Source organism: Leptonychotes weddellii, chromosome 12 (assembly GCF_054177405.1).
Source record: "Leptonychotes weddellii isolate Sample4059 chromosome 12, ASM5417740v2, whole genome shotgun sequence".
Taxonomy (NCBI): domain Eukaryota; kingdom Metazoa; phylum Chordata; class Mammalia; order Carnivora; family Phocidae; genus Leptonychotes; species Leptonychotes weddellii.
Window position 1 is genome coordinate 41,282,671 of NC_138380.1, and position 23,549 is coordinate 41,306,219.

A 23,549-nucleotide genomic window follows, 5' to 3' on the forward strand; every position below is an offset into this window, starting at 1 on the left:
TTTGTTCAGAATTCCTTCAACTTTAATTGTGGGGGTCAGATCAGGCAGCCGCTGAGGATAAAATGCAGTCCCCAGGAGTAATTGCAATGCTGTTTGTAAAGTGGACATGATAAGAGCTATTTTTTTATTAGGGCAAGTGGTCAAAAGTCGTTAAAATTGTCGTCATTCCTCGATTGTCTCTTTTTTACCAGTCTCTTGCCCTTCAAAGACAGGATACCTGGCCTCCACGTCGGCCCACGTGATGCTGCCATTGGCCAGATCGCAGACGACACTGGGCAGTTCAGAGACCTGGGGTAATAAAGCAAAGAGAATTCCAAGAATCAACAGACTTGATTAGACCACTGAAAAAAGATTCACCCTGAACTCAGGAGACCTTATAGAGAGCCAAATCAGTGTCTAAATAATCACAAGATCCCTCTGCAAACTGGCCCCCACAGAATGTTTCCCATCACTTCTACGGAAGCCTCCTTCCTTACTTATACTCACCTTTCTCCCAGGCCTGGGTTCATGCTTTTCTTCCAGCCCAGAATGTCTAACCCCTGGATCACTCAATTCTCCCACAAAGCCTTTCCTAATTATTCTAAATCGCTGTCACCTGACGCTACTTCATGTGCATTAACTTTAGAAGAGGAGCTAGTCAAGTAAATGAGCGAGGGGAGACTAGCAAACCGGGGAGCCCCAACCAAGGGGGCCAGTTGTTCCTCAGTCACAACCGAACATTGGCTACCACTCAGCAGCAGTTCCTAAACTTGAGCGTGCATCAGAATCATCCAGGGGTCACATCATGCCCACCCTCTATCTGTCGCCAACCTCCCACCCCACCTGTTTCTGATTCAATAGGTCTGGGGTGAAGAGTTTGCTTATTTAACAAAATCCCAAGTGATGTGATGGTGCTGGTCCGGGGACCACACTCTGAAAACCACTATCAGATGGGAATGTAGGTCCACAGTAGCCAGATCTGGCTTTGTAAAAAGACAAACCAGAAATCCTTGACTTCCAAATTAGACTATAAACTCCTTTGGAAAAAAAGCAGTCTTTTACTTTTGTTTTCCTATTATTAACTCTCCGTAGCAAGCTGAGCACCTAACAGGCACGCTAAATAGAACCTCTGCTCAAAATCAGTCAGGCAGTTGTCAGTTAAAGTGGGTGTTCTTTCCTTCCCCTTCCGTAGTTTTCCCATCTCCATTAACCCTTCCCATTAAGTAAAATTACCGAAACATTATTGGCTATTTTGAATGGATTAACAGGAAAAGTTTATACATACATATGTATCTATACATATGTACACATTTGTATAGAAATATACAAATGTCAAAGCCCCCCAAAGCCTGCCAATAAAACTATGGCAGCAACCACTTGGGATCATACGTCTCTTGCCCAAATAAACAAACAATTACATAAAAGCAAACTGCTGGAGAATGAGCCCAGAGTGAGCCAAATGGTTATAAAACATTAGATAACTGTTAACGGGTATTTTCATAATTAAGCCAAGGGGATTTGGGAATCTGTACTCTGATACAAGCCTATGATTAAAATTCAAAAGAAAAAAGGGGGTGGGGGGCAAAAACACAACAAAATCCAGGTCAAATCAGAAGGAACCAGTATACATCTCTAAGTTAAAAATGCCAAAAAGAAGGCCAGCCACCTCTGCTCTAATCTGCCGCATGGAGTCTCGGTCCCGCAGAGTTGCCGTGTGAGGGGTCTTGTTCACTGTATCGAAGTCAATGGTGATGCCGAAAGCCACGCCAATCTCATCAGTCCTGGCGTAGCGTCTTCCAATAGACCCAGAGGAGTCGTCTACTTTGTGAGAGACGCCGTTCCTGGTCAGCGCTTCCGCTATCCAAAATAAATTAAGTAAATTAAAAATAAAAAACGGACCACGTTCCAATGTCATCTACATGTTGTCATACAAGGTTGGGAAACTTGTAAAAGGGCCTGAGACAAGAGAGCAATTAAGTTACAGCTGCAAAAGAAAGAAAAATCCCCAAAGTTTACTAAGTGCCTCAGTGTAGCTCCTACCCACATCTCACCTGGCTACAGGGGAACAAGTATCACACTAAGAGCCAAGGCCAGGGGACCCCATCCAGACTCCCCCACCTCTACTTGCACAACCCCAAGCAACTCAATGAACTCTTCCCACTTCCCAACTCTGAAATCGGTGGGCCCCACCACATGACCACTAGGAGCCCATTCAGTGCTGTGGGTCCAGTTTGTTAACACTCCACTAGGATTCCCCTGATGAAGGGAGCAGCGCCAAGGTCAAGAGGAGAAGCAAGGATATTTTGAATCTGACCCTTGGGTCCTACCCTGACTAATTCAAATACTAGGAGAAAACATTCTGAACAAGCACACTCCCTTTTAGAAGTAAGGGCAGAGGCTAAAATCACTCAGATTTACTCTTTATTCAATATGTATTTTTATTGAAAAAAAGATACATTTCCTAAAATTCAGTCTACTAGACAGTGTTCCCCTAGAGATTACCCAACTGGATTTGCTTACATAATTCCTTGACAAATGGCATGAACTCCTGGTTTTGGCTCAGTGGCAGGACCGAACATTTGAATGGAGCTACTACAGCAGGGAAACTGAAGAACTACATGTTTTAAAAAAGAAAGAAATCCAAAGACATTAGTTTATAAACATCTAAACATTAATGTCCAAACTTCATTATCAAAATACCAGAAAACATAATTTGAAAAGCAGTGTGACAAAAGAGAAAAAGCAAGATGGATCTGGTTTTCAGCTCTAAATTCGAACCACTTTAGATCTAAGTCTTATGACTTAGATCTTAGTCTCTCCATCTAAAAACGGGTATCTCCCATCTGCTCTTACTTCACACGTCTGTAAAAAGCTGAATGATGTGAAAGCATTCAGAAAGCTACCATATAAGATGGTCATTTTTTGGTACCACATAAAAACCTTACTTCTTTCCGTGGAAACCCATGAAGAACATCCCGCCAAATCATCAAATAGTAAGTGGCAGTGCCAAAAACCAAAATCCCATTCTGTCCTTTAAGAAACTCAGCACGGCTGAAGGATCTGTGAGTCTTAGTGACCAGGTAAAACGGAAAAGTTTAATTAGTTTGCAAATGTATATTCAAAAGAAATAGGGTGAAACAAAAAGAGATGCTTTGTATACCTATACCGAAAAGTACAACCCTCCTAAACTGCTCCTAAAGTAGGTTTCAGAGTTACTGAGACATAACGAAAGCAAATATATTCTGTGGAAGGCAAACTAGTCTACCGCTCTGAGTTGGAAATAAGAGCTGAAGTCAGTTTTTAAATAATATTTGTATAAAAGGGCCACAGGAAGGCAAGAATATGGAACTCAGAAGGAATAGGTCCCATAAAAATCACTGACATGGGTTCCAGCTGAGTCCCTCAAAAGCCCCATTAGCTTTAAATGCCAAGCGGCAGTGACAACCCCTGCTGTAAGTCCTAGACTCCATGGCTGCCCAAATCACAGAACATTCAGAATTCCACTCCTCTCCTCTGTCTGGTAAGAGAGAAGTAAGGACCTGCCTTTATTGAAAAATAATTTTTTAACTCTCACTGGCAATGTTTTTATACCAAATTTATAGGAAAATGGATTAAGGGACAATGTGATTAAAATTTAGAAACATTTCTGGCTTCTCAGAGCCTAATCAAATTTCTCTTCATGAGAGTAATCTCTGTGCAATTCATAAAACACTGTCACTAATTTGTTCTTGCTTAGCCCTTATAAAATTTCTAAAGTTCTGGTTATACCAATATTGTTAGATTCAAAGAAACAGCTAAAAGATTTTTTAAAAACCTTTTTATTAGAAAATAAACAGAAAAGGCCCGAAGCAAACTTAGTATCTAAAAAGAACACTTGCAGTATGCCACCATTCCTCAAGAATAACCATGCCTATATTTACACGTCTGGTGTCTAGACCAGGCTCTTACCATCTGTTGAATGAATGAAAAGCTATTCCTTAAATGTCAAGAAATTAAGATGCAATTAGGGCAGAGGATAAAACAGTAAGTTTATTAGCTACATTATTACCAAGAGTATATCAGACTTTCTAAAATACTGGCACCAAGAACTCATCAGTCTATTCTTCAAGGTTAAATGTCCTAGAAAGAACTCTGTCTCACATCATGTACACTCAGCTGCAGAATGGTCATGCAGATAAGAATGTTTCGTTCACTTAATTTGGCACATACCACCTTTCCACTCTAGCCAGTCTTCTGAATGATTTTCCTGGAAATCTGTGCCTATAAACGACAAGAGTGTAATTTCTGCAGGGATGTCAAGGTGAGAAAGGTGGAGTAAGGCAGAGTGAAGAGATAAAGTGGAAGGCATGGAGCAGTGTTCAGAAGCATGAGGGCCAAAAGACAGTGTGTGGGAGTTAATGAAGACTTCTTAGAAACATTTACCTTTAGCAGTGCTTGAATGCTAGGAAAGGCTCTACCCCAAATACCACTGCCCAATTTACTACCCTGTCAATTTCTCACACTGGAATCACTTGGGGGTTCTTATAAAAAAATACAGATCCCTGGGGCGCCTGGGTGGCTCAGTTGGTTAAGCGACTGCCTTCGGCTCAGGTCATGATCCTGGAGTCCCGGGATTGAGTCCCGCATCGGGCTCCCTGCTCGGTGGGGAGCCTGCTTCTCCCTCTGACCCTCCCCCCTCTCATGTGCTCTCTGTCTCTCTCATTCTCTCTGTCTCAAATAAATAAATAAAATCTTTAAAAAAAAAAAAAAATACAGATCCCTAGGTCTCAGATCTGTGAATCAGTATCTCTGGACCAGAACCTTTTTCCCCAAAGCCCCCAAATTTTATGCAGTTTGAGAAAGTTCCCTTTAATGCTTCACCAGTGCTTGGCTACAGTTATTTGGTTGGTCCAAATTCTCTGAGCCATCCCCTTCTTCCCAATTTTCTGAAAACATGAGTATATCCAGAAAGTGCCAGTATCTTCCACTGATGCAATACAGATAGTTCCCCCACAGTAATATGTTGTCTCAGAATAAAGAGCACCAGGCAACTGAAACAACCCCATCTAGAATGACCTACATATTCCAAAGCTCAAGTGAGCTAACATAAGAAAGTTCTTTGCTTTGTAAACGGTTAAGCAAAGATGAGTGTTAATGCCACTAGTACATTCGATAACCAATCATTCCAGAGTCTTATTAATAATGTTCTTCAATAAGTTTCATTCCCTGACACTGTGAGAGAATAGCACACTATCCAAGATAACTTACCGTTCTCTGCTCATCTCCCTCACGTACGTGGAATGTATGTTCAAATACCGTATACATGATCCTGCCCAGGCCAAAGGAGGGTTCAATTACATTCGGAACAACTTCTTCCACTGCAAAAGAGATAGAAATCCAGTAACATTCTCTCAAACCCTACATAATGCATTGCGGGTCCTCTCTCAACAATTCTTATTAGCACTAAAAAGATCTCTATTCTAGATGGACTTGAGTGATCCTATACATCAGGACAAAGAAGTCAGAACATTCCTTAAAACTATTTGCTGGTAAGAAATATGATGCCTTTAAAGAGAAAGCAGGAGTGAAAAAATTTTTCACCAAATTGTTCTTTGTACAGCGTAAAACTGAAACAAGGTACCAGTGTTCCTTCCGTAGTATGCTACAGCATGCTATGTACACCAAGTATACCACAGTTGGTAAGCTATGAGCAAGAGCAGCTACTCCATCATCTGCCTTGCCTTGCAGAAAGCATTAGGACTTTTGAGGCTTTCTTTTTAAAAGATTTTATTTATTTATTTGACAGAGAGAGAGACACCGAGAGAGGGAACACAAGCAGGGGGAGCGGGAGAGGGAGAAGCAGGCTTCCCGCGGAGCAGGGAGCCCGATGCGGGGCTCGATCCCGGGACCCTGGGATCGTGACCTGAGTTGAAGACAGTCGCTTAATGACTGAGCCACCCAGGTGCCCCTAAAATTTCAACCTTTCATGCCTTTCTCCAGTTAATCTTGGTTTCTCTTTAATATCAATGTTCAGAATCTATAAAATAAATATACAATTTATTGTTACTATTCTTTTTTTTTTTTTTAAGATTTTATTTATTTATTTGACAGAGACAGAGACACTGAGAGAGGGAACACAAGCAGGGGGAGTGGGAGAGGGAGAAGCAGGCTTCCCGCAGAGCAGGGAGCCCCATGTGGGGCTCGATCCCAGGACCCTGAGATCATGACCTGAGCAGAAGGCAGATGCTTAACGACTGAGCCACCCAGGCGCCCCTTGAGCTTTTATAAGACTACGAGAACAAAAATCTACCAGCATAGCTGGAAAAATTAACAAAAACAATTCCTACACACAAGTATCACATGCTTTGTGTTTTACTTTTTATCTTGCTGTCTTGATGAGAACTCTTTAAGAAAGTCAGGTTACTACCATTGTACTCCCAAGGTTCTGGGGTCAAGAGGCCCTCAGAGAAGAGTTTGCTGGGGGATCTGCACTCAATCAAAGACATTTTACCAGAGGCCTCACATGGGGGAGGCTACACCTGTGGTACACACAGGAAATGGATTCATTATTACTTATTATTCAGAAAGGAAGAACTGCTAAGCACTGGGTCTTAGGTAACTGACCTTAACCTTGGATAGTCTGTTTCAAGGGAAATGAGATAAGTAGAACCAAAAATTCACATATGTGGAGGAAAAGAGAGGCTGTTTCTTTTGTCTGTGATAAAGAGTAAGAGTAACATTTTAGAAATATGACCAAGGCATCTCCTGCCCATCCTTCTGGGTCACCTAAGCCACGGTGAAGTACAGTTCTGAACCAGCTGCCAGAATGGTGGCTAAAAAGCCCCAGAGCAAGAAGGATCCCCTGCTTACTCTGATCACTGCTCAGACGGGTTTTTACAGCTCACTGAAGCTTAGCTAGAGGGCAAGCCAAAAACAAATGTAAAAGTACGCATGCTCTCTCCAATAGCAGTAGCTTCTCAAATACCCACCTACTACTCTAAGTTTCCAGAAGCTTCCACTCAGCCACAGTTAACCATAAGCATCCTTTGTATATTTTCCAAAACACTCATATCCCAATTCATGTAATTTGTTCTCCAAAAAATAATCACCTCCTTATCTTTTAAAAAAGCATGAAAGATCACTAATCTAAATGACTTTTTAAATTTAAAGGTTAATTTGCAGGGCGCCTGGGTGGCTCAGTCGGTTAAGCGTCTGCCTTCGGCTCAGGTCATGATCCCAGGGTCCTGGAATCGAGCCCCGTGTCGGGCTCCCTGCTCGGCGGGAAGCCTGCTTCTTCCTCTCGCACTCCCCCTGCTTGCGTTCCCTCTCTCGCTGTGTCTCTCTCTGTCAAATAAATAAATAAAATCTTTAAAAAAAAAAAAAAAGGTTAATTTGCCACAAGAGAGTGAAGGGGTGAGTTCTCCCCTTTGCTTAAAAAAACAAAAGGACATTTCCTTAAAATGGGAGAAAACGAAAAGATGGTTTTAATCAAAGAGATATTCTTCATATGCACCTCAGTTCATAGGAAATACAAAGGGGGCATTATAAACTATTTTTCAGTATTAATACATTTAAGTTTTTTAAAAAGGCAAAAGATAATGCCTTAAATATATTCATCAAATTTAGGGTTGTGGCCTTAAGTATTTATTTTTCTTCTCCAAATTTTCTATAAAATGGTTATGTCATAAAACGTAAAAAACTTTAAGGAGTAATGATTTTTTGCGTTTGTTTCTTAATTATTATTATTATTATTTTTTTTTAAGATTTTATTTATTTGTTTGAGAGAGAGAGACACAGCGAGAGAGGGAACACAAGCAGGGGGAGTGGGAGAGGGAGAAGCAGGCCCCCCGCGGAGCAGGGAGCCCGACGTGGGACTCGATCCCAGGACTCCGGGATCATGACCTCAGCCGAAGGCAGACGCTTAACAACCTAGCCACCCAGGCGCCCTGTTTCTTAATTATTTTTACAAACTTACCATGTAGTGTTTTTTGGAATCTCTTCACGTTGACCATGTCTTTTGTTAACTGAAATGTTTTCCCCTCAGTTTCAATAGTGAATTCCCTACAAAGAAAACACACCACATATTAGTGAAAACATGCATTCCTATCTCTTAATTTAAAGGAGTTTTACCAATTGCTAGACTCTTTTAAGTGTAATACAGGTTGGTCAATTCTCCAGATAAAATAGCTGAAGTCAAATTTAAATTATTTCATAAGGAACACCAAATTAAGTATTATTTTAATAATGGCACCAAATAGTATTCTGGGAAGTACCCAAAAACGTGACTAGTCTTATAAAATTCCACAAGTGACTCAATTAATAATTCCTTTGGTTTTGAGATCAAAATAAAGCCAAAACCACTTTTTTTAAAAAAATTCAGTTTTAGATTACAATAAATTTGTCAGAAAAAGGCCTGCTGGCAAAAAGACCACTGTTCTCATTATTGTCCCCAGAAATGTAAAACTGACCAGCTTGTCATCTTATAGAAGGTAATTTTAAAACCCCCACACTAATTCCAAAATAAACTTTGACACTTACGTTGAAGATCAGCTTTAAAAAGTTTAATGATTCTGTTTGATATGTCAATATAAAACATTATCCCTCCAAAAATCAGTGACTGCATTATGTTCATATCCTGAGATATGCCCATTCCACTACTGGTTATAAGAATTCACCTTTATCAAGTAGGGATTGTCTTGGCTCACAAGCAGCTCAGTGCCAGGAAGAGAGCCCTCATGTGGCACACTTTGCACTGCATTTTGCTAGTTTCTAGCACTGATAATCTCATGCATCATGAGTGGTTTTCACTCACTTCCTCCATTTTTACTATTCTGTCTGAAGTTTGTAAGTGCATTAAAATGCCATTACATAAGCATTATCATACATATTCTGTGAGTACAGTCTAAGTGCAAAGTAGGTAGCCTACGGTCATAAAAAAAGCTGAAATTAGCAAGAAGCCATTATTTGAGAATAATTAATAAAGGAAATTGTCATGTTTATGACAGAAAATGGTATCTAACTAGTGCTCTAACTTGTCCATTTTAATGACATTTGATAGTGTTTTAACATAAATCGATGTTAATTCTGGGAGACCAGAATGCTTTAAAAATTTTCCTACTGAAATGGACAATCATATCTTCAACTTGTTACAAGGGTTCATCTTATAAAACTTCTCTTGACAATATTCTCAGGCAACCACCATCACCCCAAGGCTCCATTTCAATCCCCTCCACTCCCAGTCAACTAATGATGTGCTTTCTACCACTATAAACTCGAGTTATCTTTCCTAGTTTTACATATAATCTTTTGTGTCAGACTTCTTTCACTTTGCCTATTGTCTAGGGCCAGATATGAACTATTTCACAGTTTGCAGGCCATATGCAGTCTCTCGTATTTTCTGCTTTATTATTTTTTAGTCTCTCGTATTCTCTGCTTGTTTTTTTACTTTTATTTTTTTAAAGAGTTTATTTGAGATGGGGCGCCTGGGTGGCTCAGTCGTTAAGCACCTGCCTTCGGCTCAGGTCGTGATCTCGGGGTCCTGGGATCGAGCCCCGCATCGGGCTCCCTGCTCAGCGGGTAGCCTGCTTCTCCCTCTCCCATTCCCCCTGCTTGTGTTCCCTCTCTCGCTGTGTCTCTCTCTGTCAAATAAATTAATAAAATCTTAAAAAAATAAAATAAAATAAAGAGTTTATTTGAGAGAGAGGGGGAGAGAGAGAGAGCACGAGCAGGGGAAAGTGGCAGAGGGAGAGGGAGACGCAGACCCCCTGCTGAGCAGAGAGCCCGATGTGGGCCCCAGGATCCCAGGGCCCCAGGATCATGACCTGAGCCAAAAGCAGATGCTTAACTGACTGAGCCACCCAGGAGCCCCTTCTTTGCTTTTTAAACAACACTTAGAAAATAATGCAAAACTCAGTTGGAGGGCTGCACAAAAAAAACAATATAAAAGATTTTACAAGTTCACTTAAAAAACTGTACTCTTCAGTTATTAGGTATTCTATAAATGGCAATTAAGTTGATTAATAATGTTTATATCTTCAAACTCCTGTTTTGTTTTGTTTTGTCTCCTTACTCTACCAATTACTGACAGAGGGTGTAGAAATCTGACTGTAATTGTGGATTTGTCTATTTTTCCTTTCAGTTCTGTCAAGTTTGCTTTATATATTTTGAGGTTGTTTTCAGTTGCATACAGTTAGAAGTAATACGTCTTCTTGATGAACTGATCCCTTTAACATTATGAAATGTAACTCTGTCTCTGGCAATTTCCTGTGTTCTGAAGTTGACTTTATCTGATATTAATACAGCCACCCCTAACTTAATGATTAATATTTGTATGGGAAATATTTTTTGATTCTGTTTAAGCCTATTTGTGTATTACAATTACATCAGGTTTCCTGTAAACAGCATTTAATTGGGTCTTGATTTAACTAGTCTGACAATCGATGGCTATTAATTCAAGTGTTTAATTACATTTAATATAATTATTGATACTGCTGAGTTTAAATCTAACACTTCAAGAGTTACTTTCTATTTGTCTCTTCTTTGTTCATTTTTCCCCTTCTCCTGCTTTCTTCTGGAGTATTTTTTATTATTCTATTTTATCTCCCTTACTGGTTTATTATTTAGTTTTTGTGTGTTTTTTCCAGGTAATTGCTCTAGAGTTAACTATATGTACTTTTTCAAACTTACCAGAGTCTACCCTCAAAGAGTATTACGCCATTTCACATGTAATGTGTGCACCTTACAACAGTATATTCCCAGTTCTTTGCTCTCATCCTTTGAGCTGTAGATGGCATACATTTTACTTCTGTTATAAATTTCACAATATATTGTTACTGTTTTTGCTTTATTTTTTTAAGATGTTATTAATTTGAGAGAGAGAGAAGCACAAGCGGGGGAAGGGACAGAAGGAGAGGGAGAAGCAGACTCCCCACTGAGCAGGGAGCCCAACTCAGGGCTCGATCCCAGGACCCTGGAATCATGACCTGAGCGAAGGCAGATGCTTAACTGACTGAGCCACCCAGGTGCCCCTGTCTTTGCTCCTTTTAACATAATGAGTCTTTGTTCCCCTGGCTACTTTAGAGACTTTTCTCTTCATTATTGGTTTTCAGCAATTTGATTCTAATGTACCTTCATGTGGTTTTTGTATTTTTTCTGCTTGAGGTTGAATTTCTTGAATCTGGGTTTACAGTTTGCATCAAACTTGGAAAATTTTGACCTATCCTATGTATCTTCAGATTATTTTCTCTGTACACCCTCTCTGTGACTCCTGATTACACATGTTAGATTGCCTCATATTGATCCAAAGGACATTTTTCCCCCAGTCTTTTTTTTTTCTATGCTTCCCTTTGGAGAGTTTCTATTGCTATGTCTTTAAATTCAATGATCTTCCTTTTGCAATGTTTAATCTACTGTTAATCCCAGTTGGTGAATTCTCATTTGCAATACTTCCTCTAGATGTCTGCTGGTTCTTTTTTTGATATATATTTCCATTTCTCACCTCATATGTTCATGTTTTCCCTTATATCCTTGACCATATGAAGTATATTTATTACTGTTTTAACATCCTTATGTGTTTATTCCATCATGTTTGTCACTTCTAGGTGTTTCTTTTGACTGACCTCCTCAATATGGGTCACGTTTTCGTGCTTCTTTATATGTTTAGAACTTTTTTTTTAAGTAGACTCCATGCCCAGCGTGGAATCCAATGCGGGGCTTGAACTCACAACTCTTGAGATCATGACCTGTGCTGAGATCAAGAGTCAGACACTTAACTGAGTGAGCCACCCAGGCACCCCTATTTATAAGTTTTTTATTATTTGTCGGACACAGTAAATTTTGCATTGTTTAGTACTGGATTTTGTCATATTTCTTTATAGATGTCTCTATATCTTTATATTTATGCTTAAAACAATTACAGAGACCACTCCAAAGCTCAAAAGAAAAAAAAAGAAATGAATGAGAGAATGTCATTTCTAATTATTCCTCAGTCACTTCCTTAGACAAAACTCCTCCTCTAAGAAAGTTACTGGGGAAAAAAAAAAGATCATTTCAAATCTATTTCCAGGCTATAATGCCAGAATCTCAGTAAACACAGTTCTTTAAATATAGAGATAATACTTACCTGCAAAAAATGTCTAAAGAAACTGATCTTACCCTTTCAGAATCTGCAGAGAGGACATATCTAAGTGGAGCCCATATAAAAGTACACATCTTAAATCTTACCCTTTTTCATTCAGTAGTTTCTCCATTTCTGTAATGTAACACTCATCACAAACAGGCAGGTACTCCAGCACCAGCTTTGCATCCTTCTTATATGCCTTACCAATTGCTCCCTTATTGGGTTCAAACTGAACAACATTGACTGTTTTGTATGAAGTAGTCAAGGAACCAAAAAACACAGAGAACTGCCATAGTATTTCAGAAAACGATCTTGAGGACAATCCATCATCAAATTAAAACAATGACTAGTTCTCTACTGGCATCCTAGATCCCGTTTATACTGACTTCAAGTGTAAGATGAAATAACTACCCACAAAATCATTAGACAAACCTCACTGAAAATAAGTAAACACCGTCAATAGAGACTTCTACAAAGTTACAGTGAGATAAAAGGGATATTATTCTAATCAGCAACATAACCTGATACACAGCATAATTACCTCTACTTACCATTTACTGATTTCTGAAATGTCCCAAACACAACAGGATCTACCTTCTGTCACTGGCCTAGCCCTAAGATGAGTTCACGACCTCACTGCCTACTAAAGAATGGAAATTTCTTTACTGATTTACAGACTAAGTGAGCTAAATTATTATTTCATCTACCATAAAATGGCACTCATCTTTTCATAGAGAAAGTATTCACCAGGTGCCCTTTATTTAAAGAGCACGTAGGTAGGTGCAGGTGTGGAGAAATGTATTGTGGAAACAGCTGAGAATATCTGGCCAACACTCGGAAAGACATTCAGAGCACTTTTCTGAATATGCTTCTTTTAAAGACCAAACAATGGGTGGGTATATCAGATTACAAAAAAGAGACTAGGCAAGGAGCAATGAGATGGGTAGAACAATAGGTTTAAATAAGTGTTACCACAATATCCAAAACATCTGTTTATCCATAGAATGTGTAGACTTGGATTTATCCATTTTCAAGATGTTTACACTTTAGACCTGAGTTGCTGAAGTGACCAGAAAGGATATGGGCTCTTTCAGAGGTTTCTCAGCTACAAGTGGGACTTTGGTGGCTCGAGCATGACAAGAAAGGTCATAACAGGAACGATCAGCACATCCGACGATCTCAATCCAGCCCTAAGAAGACATAATAGATAAAAACACTTATTGCACTGGGTTCATTCACAGATGCATGCAGATTGTAAGTAATTTTCACATACCCAAAGATAAATTATAGCATCTCCACTCAACTTTTATAAATGTTTGAAATGGGAATAGTTCTATACATCAGGCAGCTAACAAACGTATAAAATATAATTCACACATGTACACAAAGTTGTCTTCTTATTTTCTGGGCAGATTTCTTTTGCCATATTGTGAATGTGGGGTAAACTAATAGAGTCTAGGATTTAACTATGGAAATAAAATCTGAACCTAGACAAAACCAGTAGATGTGTTTCAAATTTGAGGCCAGGATTCAAAATCAGTCTGGCAGAAACCACTACTCTCTTTGGATGAAGTGTCTATTGATCTCACAACCTGGCATCAAATGGCTGTGCTAAACACACACCTCAGCTGACCATGAACGTGGGCATTTGTGTTCAATTCAGTTTCTTACACAACAAAAGAGATCTCAATAAAGAGCAGGTAACATTTAAGTCACAGAATAAAACTTAACAGCAACACCACCACATAGATGTTAAAGACTTCTTTTAGGAGATATCTAGTTAGTCCTCATGAATATTTATATTTTGCCTTTGATCCAAAGAGTATGAAAAATTGCAACTGTCACAACTACTAAGCTTTCCTTTTCCCCTTTACCACATGGGGTGCATGAACTAAAGAGGGCACAAGCTCAGAAACCCCAACACATAACAACAAAACAGAAATTAAAAGAATGAAACCGAAAATCATGTCACTTGATCATCTGACATGCACTGAAGATGTCAACATATTTATGTACTAAAAGATAAAATTACAAAAACACGTCCAAGAACGGCAAGTAACAACTCTGGGATAGTGGTTAACTCTGAGGAAGAAGAGAAGGGTGGAGCATTAGCTGCCTCAGTGACTTTTTTTTCATTAAAAAAATAAAATATGAAGCACACAAAAAGGAAGTGTTCGTCTCTTCTTGAATGCATGGACTGTCTAATTTCTATTTATCAGACCGTTCTACTGATGGAGTGCTTCAGATAGGGGAAGGAAGCTCTTTGCCTGTTTTATTTCCCTGATTTAAGTGAGTGAGAAACAAGTGTCCTTTGTTCTCTTAGGCTGCAACGGAAGAACTTTGATAAGGTTTTGGCATTTCCTTTGCTTTATAAAACATGCTCAGCAAACGGCACCAGTTGTCTACAGTCTGGTAAACTGTTAACAATTACGACATTTTATAAAGCAACTAGTTTAACAAAATCACTACTGTGAGGACTTAAAACAATAAAAAGTCTTTAAAGGAGTTCTTCCCTCTCCTTGAAAGTTCCTGTTACTTTCGAGCTTCTGGTTTTGTTTAGTTTCCCAATGACCTTATGTATAACGTTGTAGCCTAATCTCAATGCTGGGCCCACATTTTCCTTTTTTCAATTTTATTCTTTAATTAAAAAAAAAAAATGTAGGTACAATTGACATGAAACATTATGTTCGTTTCAGGTATGCAATATAATGATTCAGTATTTGTAGATAATGCAAAATGAGCACCATAATAAGTCCAGTTAACATCCAGCACCACACCTGGTTCCAGAACTTATAGGACCTACTCTCCTAGCAGTTTTCAAATACACAATACAGCATTATTAACTATCGTCACCATGATGTTCATCACATCTGCAAGACTGAGGCCCACATTTTCTGATTCTCAGTACTTGATGATTTAGCCACAGCTCACAGTGGCACTGAGAAAAGCATGAGCAGGAATGCCGCAGGGTCTATTAAAGCAATGTAGCACAATGGTTAAGCGCACGGGCCTGGAGTGAGACAGCCCTGGTTCATTCCCCAGTTCTACCACTCACTGTGAGACTCAAGCAAATTGCTTAACTTCTCAGCACTTCGGTCTCCTCAGAAATAGGACCTATGATGAGGATTACACAAGATACTACATATGAAGCATTTAGAATGGAAAAGCACAGTCCTTACCAAATATACATGTTGAATGCACAAACAAATGAAAGAAATAAAATGTAATCCAGGCCCCACTCAGAATCTCAAGTGAGACAGCAAGAATCTGTGTCTGCTTTAACAAAATTAGTCAGAGCAAACTAAGAAAGGGAACTGGTATAGAACAAAGAGAAAAGAAATAATCTTTTCTCACACAACATAGAAAATATTTTATTGGCTTGATGTGCAAATACGAAGAAATTCCAGAAAATTTAAAACATGTAAAGAAATTACATAATTTCTATAATCTATAGAATCTATAATCTATATAATCCAAAACAACTACTGCTATCATTTTGGCGTACATGTCAAGCAAGTCTGTGAGGAAAATAAAGTAACAAGAAAAACTTAACAGATTATAGAAATTCTTTCCTAAATCCACAAAAGAAAAAGAATATATTTAAAACAACATCAATAACACCCACTACAGATATCTGCGTACCATTATGCATGTATACATGCATATATATTTGTCATGCATGTAAAGCCATCTAGAACAGTGGCTAAAAAAACCCATGGGGCTAAGAATGGTTTTTATATTTTTAAAGGGTTGTGAAAGAAAAGAAAGAAAGAGAGAGAGAGAAAGAAAGAAAGAAAAGAAAGAAAGAAAGAAAGAAACAACAACAAAGAAGCAACAAAAATCTGCAAAGCCCAAAGTATTTTTACTACATTTACTATAGAAAACATGTGCTGATCCCTGATGTAGAAGAGACATGAACAACTTTGGGGGAGATGTATACAAATGGAAGTTTCACTTTCTACATAATATTCTTCAGAATTACTTTTTGCTTTTCATTTTACAAAAATGAGTCATTTTTATTTCTAATTTTTAAAAATGAATCTATTAAAAGAAAGTCATTTTGCAAAGTAAAGAGTGAAACCAAGGGTACGTGGGAACGAATGACTGTCAAAAGTCACCGAAGAGCCTCTCTAGCACCAAATAAGGGAAATGCCAGGAGGCTCTCAGGCCCCTTGTTCTGGATACCACCTTGTTCCCACTGTTACCAGGGCAGAAAGCAACTTCTATATCCAAATGTCTTTTTTTAACTTATTTTTTAAATGTTTATTTTTAGTAATCTCTACACCCACTATGGGGCTCAAACTCATGACCCTGAGATCAAGAGTCGCATGCTCTTCTGACTGAGCCAACCAGCCAGCCCTCCTATACCCAAATGTCTGTCAATTCTAAGCTCCAGTATGAATGTTCATGTTTGGGAGGTGGGGGTGGTAAAGTACAGAGAATCGGTAGCTGGGTGGTCTTCCCTGAATTATTATTAATACACAGAATTTGAGAAAAGGTAGTTCCTAAACAAGAGATCATAACTACTAGTCTACCACCAAAACCTAACAAATAGATCTCTAAACAAAGAGCACCATGTCTTTCTTTACTCAGCCCTACCACATTTCCAACATTTGCTAGGGTCCTTGTCAGGAAGGAGGCCACTTCAACTTAGCTGCACCCAGGGATATTACTCATAACACTGCCCACCCCAAGAATGTACACACCAGCACTGCCCCATCATTGACTTTCCCTCTCTGTCTCTCTTACTCTCAGTCTCTGTAAAAGCCATCTAAGTCTACAAAGGGCTATTGAGACACAAGAGTAACCCATAACCCCTTCCTTGTAAGAGGGCAGGGGGCAACTGCTTTTTCCATTTTGCTTTGGAAAAGACCTCTTTTCTCTTTGTTGCTCTCTGACATACAGCACACAAAAAGCAATTTTGATGTCCACGCTCCTAAGTGAAGATCACATGCTAACAAGCCTTCCATTCTCCTTACATAGGATGTTTTAGATTCGGCATCCCAACAGTCACAGGCGTAGTGGGCCATCTCGTTCTCCATATGCTGGCGGAAGCGGAGTTTATCTGGAGATACTCCAACCTTCGTGAGATAGAGGTAGATGCGGCCAATGAAGTAGCCTAATACTGAGTTGTTAATCACACCCTAAAAATCAATGAGTAAACAAGTTAGTAAATAAATAAGCAAGCAAATATGCAAACAAGCACAGAAGAAGGAAAAAATACATATTCTTTCTAAGGCCAATGTACCATTTTTGATTTATTCACATTCTACTGAAAAATATTTGAAACACAAGGTAAGCTAATTTATCCAGCTTTCAGAACAATCTCAACTACCCAGAATGTGATTGTGGCTATTTTTAAATGGGTTAATGTCAAGTTAACAAGCTCATAATAACAGAGTCATTGAAAATCTTTCTGCCATACTCACTGGGTCAGCAAAACTTCAGCCCAGTATCTCATACCTTCTAAATCTAGAGCACTAAAAATGCCATTCATAATAATGACCCTACAGAGGGGCAGATATATTTCTTCTGAATTAACAAAAGTAATGAGACATGTTGAAGGGGTTTTTAATATACCCTTATCCACTGAAGTTTGTGCACCCCATATTGTATATGTCATCTTCTGATTCCAGTACCAGAAAGATCTTAGAAATCATCTAGCCCCATCTCCTACCCACTGTAGGGCTCTTCTCTGCAAAATGGCTGGCAAGTTATCACCCAGCCTCCACTGGAATATGTTCAGGGGCAGGAAGTTCATTGTTCCCTGGGGAGATTCATTCCATTATCAGGCAGCAGCAACTATCAGAAAGTTTTCACTCACTCACTTCTCTAGACAAATGATTAGAGAAATACTATCCTATGCAAGACTTTATCCCAACTGCTATGGGTAATACAGAAAAGATTAAAATCCAGAGGACTTGTTTTTTGTGAGTCAAAATGTCTCCCCAAAAGGAGTACATATTGATAAAAGTTGGATTGATAGGCCACAGTTCAAAGATCTTTTTTCCAAGTGCTCTGCTAAATATTTTATTCATGTTGGCCCCCAGCCTACAAATGGGCATGTTCAGGTAATTTCCTCCCACTATAATAATAGTGTAGGATAAATACTGTATATAAAAACAAATACTATATAAAAAATAAAATGACTGCTAAAATAAATATTTTGTTATCCAGGACACAGAATTTGCTAAGTGCTGCAGACCCTAAATTGGAATAACCTAAATGAAATTACCTACGGAATCTTACCTGCTCAACAGCATCTCCTAGGCGCATTTTTCGAGCAGACTGTCCGCTGACCTGGGCTTTTGCTGAATATAAATAAAGGTGGAGGTCTGCCACATTCTGAAACTTGGGATGGTCCTTCTCACTGGGATCTACAAAGTGCTCAATTTCTGCCATTGTGAACTCTCTGGAAGCAAAAATATAAGGGATAAAAGTTGCATGCTTTACTATAAAAAATAAACAAGGCCCTTATTTTCAACTTTACAATGATATAGGCCCTCATACTACAGGAATCTCTTATCACTAAACCAGAAAATTGTTTCCTAAGGGAATGGCAAAAAAAAAAAAAAAAAAGAAAAGAAAAAAAAAGTTGGATTAAATTTGTTTGGGTGGCTATTTTTTTTAAAACATATTAATGAATGGGGCGCCTGGGTGGCTCAGTTGGTTGGGCGACTGCCTTCGGCTCAGGTCATGATCCTGGGGTCCTGTGGTCAAGCCCCGCATCGGGCTCCCTGCTCAGCCAGAGGCCTGCTTCTCCCTCTCCCACTCCCTCTACTTGTGTTCCCCCTCACGCTCTCTCTCTATTAAATAAATAAATAAAATCTTTAAAAAAAAAACATATTAATGAAAACTTTACAACTCACTTGAATAGTATTTTAAATAAATAAATACAATCAAACTTTCCTCAAATATTAACTTTTTTTTTTTTAAGATTTTATTTATTTATTTGACAGAGAAAGAGAGTCACAGTGAGAGCAGGAGCACAAGCAGGGGGAGGGGGAGAGGGAGAAGCAGGCTTCCCGCCCAGCAGGGAGCCCGATGTGGGGCTCGATCCCAGGACCCTGGGATCATGACCTGAGCCGAAGGCAGACGCTTTATGACTGAGCCCCCCAGGTGCCCTCAAATATTAACTTCTGTCCTATGACAAAAATTCTTTGCTTGCCCAAATTTTAGTCAGTCTCCTGAACCTCCTCCTAGGCCCATCTGTATACTTCTTTGTAAAATCCAGTTTTAGCAAGAACCCTGATTAAGTCAGTTTAACCAGAACCACTCTACCCCACCCCTTGCTATGTGATCATCTCTGATATCTTTTTGGGTTTGTCATCCTCCACCATCCCCCAGGTGGTGTTTGATCACTCTGGCCTGTCTCCAGCAACATCCCATCAGGTTGGTTTAGCCAGAATCCCCCTTGCCTTGTCCCTGATGGTCCCTTTAAGTAGTTTTCTAGCCACTGACCCCACTTCACCCCACGCCTTGGCTAGAAATTCTTTCTTGCCCATGCTATATGCAAAATTGAACCCGGTTCCATACTGAGATCTCTTTTCCCCCCACTGCCTACTGCAATAGTCTTTTTTTTTTTTAAGATTTTTTTTTTTTAATTTATTTGACAGAGAGAGACACAGCGAGAGAGGGAACACAAGCAGGGGGAGTGGGAGAGGGAGAAGCAGGCTTCCCGCAGAGCAGGGAGCCTGATGTGGGGCTCGATCCCAGGACCCTGGGATCATGACCTGAACCGAAGGCAGACGCTTAACAACTGAGCCACCCAGGCGCCCTCCTCTACTGCAACAGTCTTGAATAAAATCTGTTTCTACCACCTTAACTACTGTCCATCTGTTTTTCCTTCCATACTAGCCACAACAACAAAAGATTGTTACTTTCAATGGAAAATAATTTTTAAAGAACAGATAGTTTTTAATATTAGGAAAACTTAAGCAAATGTCAGACACAAAAAAGAAATGAGATACTGAATAGTGACTTCCAAATAAAATGATTTTCCTTATAGCACTAGCAAGTCTTTATAAATATATACTAAATGAAGTTCCCGATATTTCCTTTTCCAAGAATGGGAAATTAAAAGTGAAGTGAAATTGTTCTTTAGCTTTTATAGTAGTTTGGTTTCTTCCTTTTTATTGCTCTGAACAAGTAAATGACTGATAATGGCACCATACAGCTGGCTTTTTTAGAGTAATAGCTTCTCAAATAAAGTGTTATTCAAGGCAGAGGACATAAGACATGAATTGAACAGGCCAGCATCAAGCTAACTGCATAATGATGAAATAAATATGCATATAGTAATGCTTTCCCAAAGAGATTTCTCTGAATGGCAATTAAGTAGCTATTGGGGGAAAAGTGTTTTAAGTTAATTTTATGAGTCAAAATCAAATCTCTCTCCTTTAAACACACTCCCCCACACACATTTACTAGTGCACTTTCATGATGATTTCAGATTTTTTTAAAAGCAATGAAAAATTGCTTAAATGAGACCTAAAAATACATGAAATGCATGGCAAAAGAGCTCTAATTTTTAAACTTTATTTTTTAATACTATTTCTTACTTGGTCCTATAGCACCTATATCTTGTCTTTCAACCACTATCAAATGTCTTCTGTGTGCACAGAAATAGGACAGAGACAAAGAAGCACAATGTCTGTCCTCACATATCTTATAGTGTGGCGGATAGCAAGAGAACATCTAAAATGCAAAGCATATCAAAATAAGGGCCCTGCCTAGAATCCCAAAATAATCTGCTGCCAAAGCCTTTCCATTTGTTCTGTCAAATAATCCCAGCTCATAGACAGGAGATGGAAATCAACTCTAACAGTGATTCTACCAGTGGTCTCCTGTCTTTGAGTTCAGATGCTGTACCTGAACCATGGAGAACTACAATACATGTAGTCTAGAAGACAGAACCAGCCAATCAAAATAAAAATAAACTTTTAAAAATTACATATGAACAGTCTAATACTCCCAACCTAAATAAAAGAAATCACAGCCATGCAAAGACTAATCACCTGATAACTCTATAAATCACAACACTAAACAAATCCTAGCCCTATCCATGGAACAAAAACCATGGGGATACTGGCTCATGGAAGAACGAACAGACTTCTAGTCAGGATCTTAGCGATGCATAGAACAAAAACCAGCCAGAATCCAGACAAGATGCTTTAAAGTGGAAAATGACCAAAATAAAAAATATCCAGGGAAGCCCCACGGACCTTTTACCAGTTAACTCCTAGGATCACTCCTTAGTTCTGAGCTGCTTTTTCGACTTACCACTTTCTATTCCACAAGCCCCAGGTTTTGCCTTACTTCGTGGTCCTTTTATAACTTCCAAGAGCTACTCTATGTTATATATATCCTCTCCAAAACACTGGCTTTAGACAAAGTCAGTCTTACCAGGCTTTCTCAGTATTTTGAAAGCATGCTTGAAGACACTACTGGAACAGATGGAAAGCCAAAAAACAAAAGAAAAAGAGAGACAGAAAAACCCAGACACCAGGAAGTAAAACAGACTCAAGCCTGACAAGTTTTTCATTGTTATTATAGCTGGTTAAAGTTTCTGACCACCTCTTCTTTCCGCACAAAGGCCCAAGGGAATCCCTCCCACCCCATTTCTCTAAGTTGTGCAAGCCCCTTCCTCTGTGCAGTCCCCCCTTTCTTGACCAGAAGGCTGAACCAATCACAGGCCTGAAGAAACAGTTTGGTCAATACATAGGGGCATTTCCTCAGTGGGTGTCATGGAGACTAACAAGATTAGGCAGGTGCTTTGGGTGCTATGATGTAGAGTCAGTGGCTGGGATATGCTATGACTGAAGTCTGTAATTATAGTGAGTAAGAAAAGAGAGATGGGTGGGGTGGTGGGGCTGTGGAAAATCCTTCTGGAGTCTAAGATAGCTAAGTTTACCTACATATCTTATTTTTTATATGGAATTTATTTCACCAAGAGATGATATCAGTAAGAAAATACATAGAAATCACAAAAAACTCAAGTCAAAAGCAGCTAAATCACAGTAAGTTTCTAAAGAAAACTATAACTAAGTGCTAATATGACCTCCCACACATTCCTGGAGATATCTGGCAAAGGGAGATTATTAGAATAGAGACAAGTGAGCAGACTAAAGTAGACAGAAGCAAGCCTACTAGCTGGCCTGTCATATAGGCGCCTCAAATGTCTGGAGGAATGTCAACTGGTTACAGAAACACCCCCGGCCCAACTCCAGCACTGCTGTTTGCCCTGGACACCCAGCATGACACTCCCCTCCTGTCACCCTGGCCCACCTCACTCTACACTTACACATATCACCACTGCCAGAAAATGCCTTGGTTTAGACAATCAGGATCCTGCCATCCTCTAAACATATAACAAGGGAGAAAGATCATTTTGGAGCAGGTGAGAAACGTGATCTATTCTTCACCTTCCTTCCTTCCTTCCTTTCCCTTCAAGTTCTCATTAGTTACTCACAACTACCTGATGTCCCAGAGATTACAAACATAAAGCATCATCTTTTGGAGGACAAAAATAAAGATATGGTCATGTAAGAATGAAACAGAATTGTCTCAACATAGCAAGCTTCCCTTTCCCATTCAAAGCCGAGATCATTCACAAATTTTACTGGAAGAATAATATGGGCAGTACCTGACTCTGATCAGTCCAGATCTAGGGGAGATCTCATTTCTGAAAGAATTTCCGATCTGGGCAGCAGCAAAAGGCAACTTTCCTTGGTTGAATTCCAAAAGTCTCTTGAAATTCAGGAAAATCCCCTGTGCAGTTTCTGGTCTCAAGTACCTATAAATTTAAATAAATCAGTCTGTTAGAAGGAAAGAAATTAAGTTTTCCAAAAATCTGAAAGATATAAATCCTAAAAGTCCGAAATATACTATTTTCACACAAAGCAGTACATATATGCTCTAAAGCAAAGGAATAGGAGGAATAAACATTTTCCTTGGTACCAAACATTCTCAAGCAAGTGTTAGAGAACGTGTCAAGCAACTGGTATGGCAATACTACTATTAGAAATGTCATTTTATTTCATCAGTCCAGTGAGTCAAATACCACCTCTCTCTTAATGTCCCTAAAACCTGATTAATCATTTAACAAGGAGGCAGACAACAATTCAGATCCTTCTGAAAATAAGACCCTGCCTAAGTATATGCCCACTAACTCACATATTAGAGTGTAATTATGTGGCTACAAAGAAGCCAGTATGGGCTCACACTCAGCATTTGAGCTCACTCATCACAATCAACACACTAGGCCAGGCAAATTTCAAGGTTTTTCCTATCATTTTCTCCTTTGTGGTATTCTACATTTCCAGCCAGAAGCTTCTTCTCTTTTTCTCCATATTTTTAAGATATGGCCAAGCAAATACCCCATGATAGCCACTGTCCTCTTTTACAGAATTTTACAGAAAATATTCTTTGCAAAAACATCAACTAAGAAAGCTTTCCCAGCAGCCTACTTCAA

The 23,549-nt window shown here is 39.1% G+C and overlaps 1 protein-coding gene across 3 annotated transcripts in view; it reads right to left on the bottom strand.

The window, feature by feature from the left end:
- The window catches only part of GARS1 (glycyl-tRNA synthetase 1), a 48,014-nt gene continuing 24,465 nt past the window's right edge, over positions 1–23,549 (bottom strand). For 2 of the 3 annotated variants that reach the window (XM_081800321.1, XM_081800323.1), the window contains 10 exons: positions 22,722–22,871; positions 18,326–18,488; positions 17,056–17,220; positions 13,158–13,266; positions 12,181–12,325; positions 7,934–8,019; positions 5,227–5,336; positions 2,500–2,593; positions 1,646–1,836; positions 1–288 (listed from right to left, as the gene is read on the bottom strand). In XM_081800321.1, coding sequence (XP_081656447.1) covers positions 163–288; positions 1,646–1,836; positions 2,500–2,593; positions 5,227–5,336; positions 7,934–8,019; positions 12,181–12,325; positions 13,158–13,266; positions 17,056–17,220; positions 18,326–18,488; positions 22,722–22,871 — 1,339 coding nt within the window. In that variant the 3' untranslated portion in view covers positions 1–162. Of the gene's footprint in view, positions 289–1,645; positions 1,837–2,499; positions 2,594–5,226; positions 5,337–7,933; positions 8,020–12,180; positions 12,326–13,153; positions 13,267–17,055; positions 17,221–18,325; positions 18,489–22,721; positions 22,872–23,549 lie in introns of all 3 variants that reach the window. The other variant, XM_081800322.1, reaches the window with a different exon arrangement.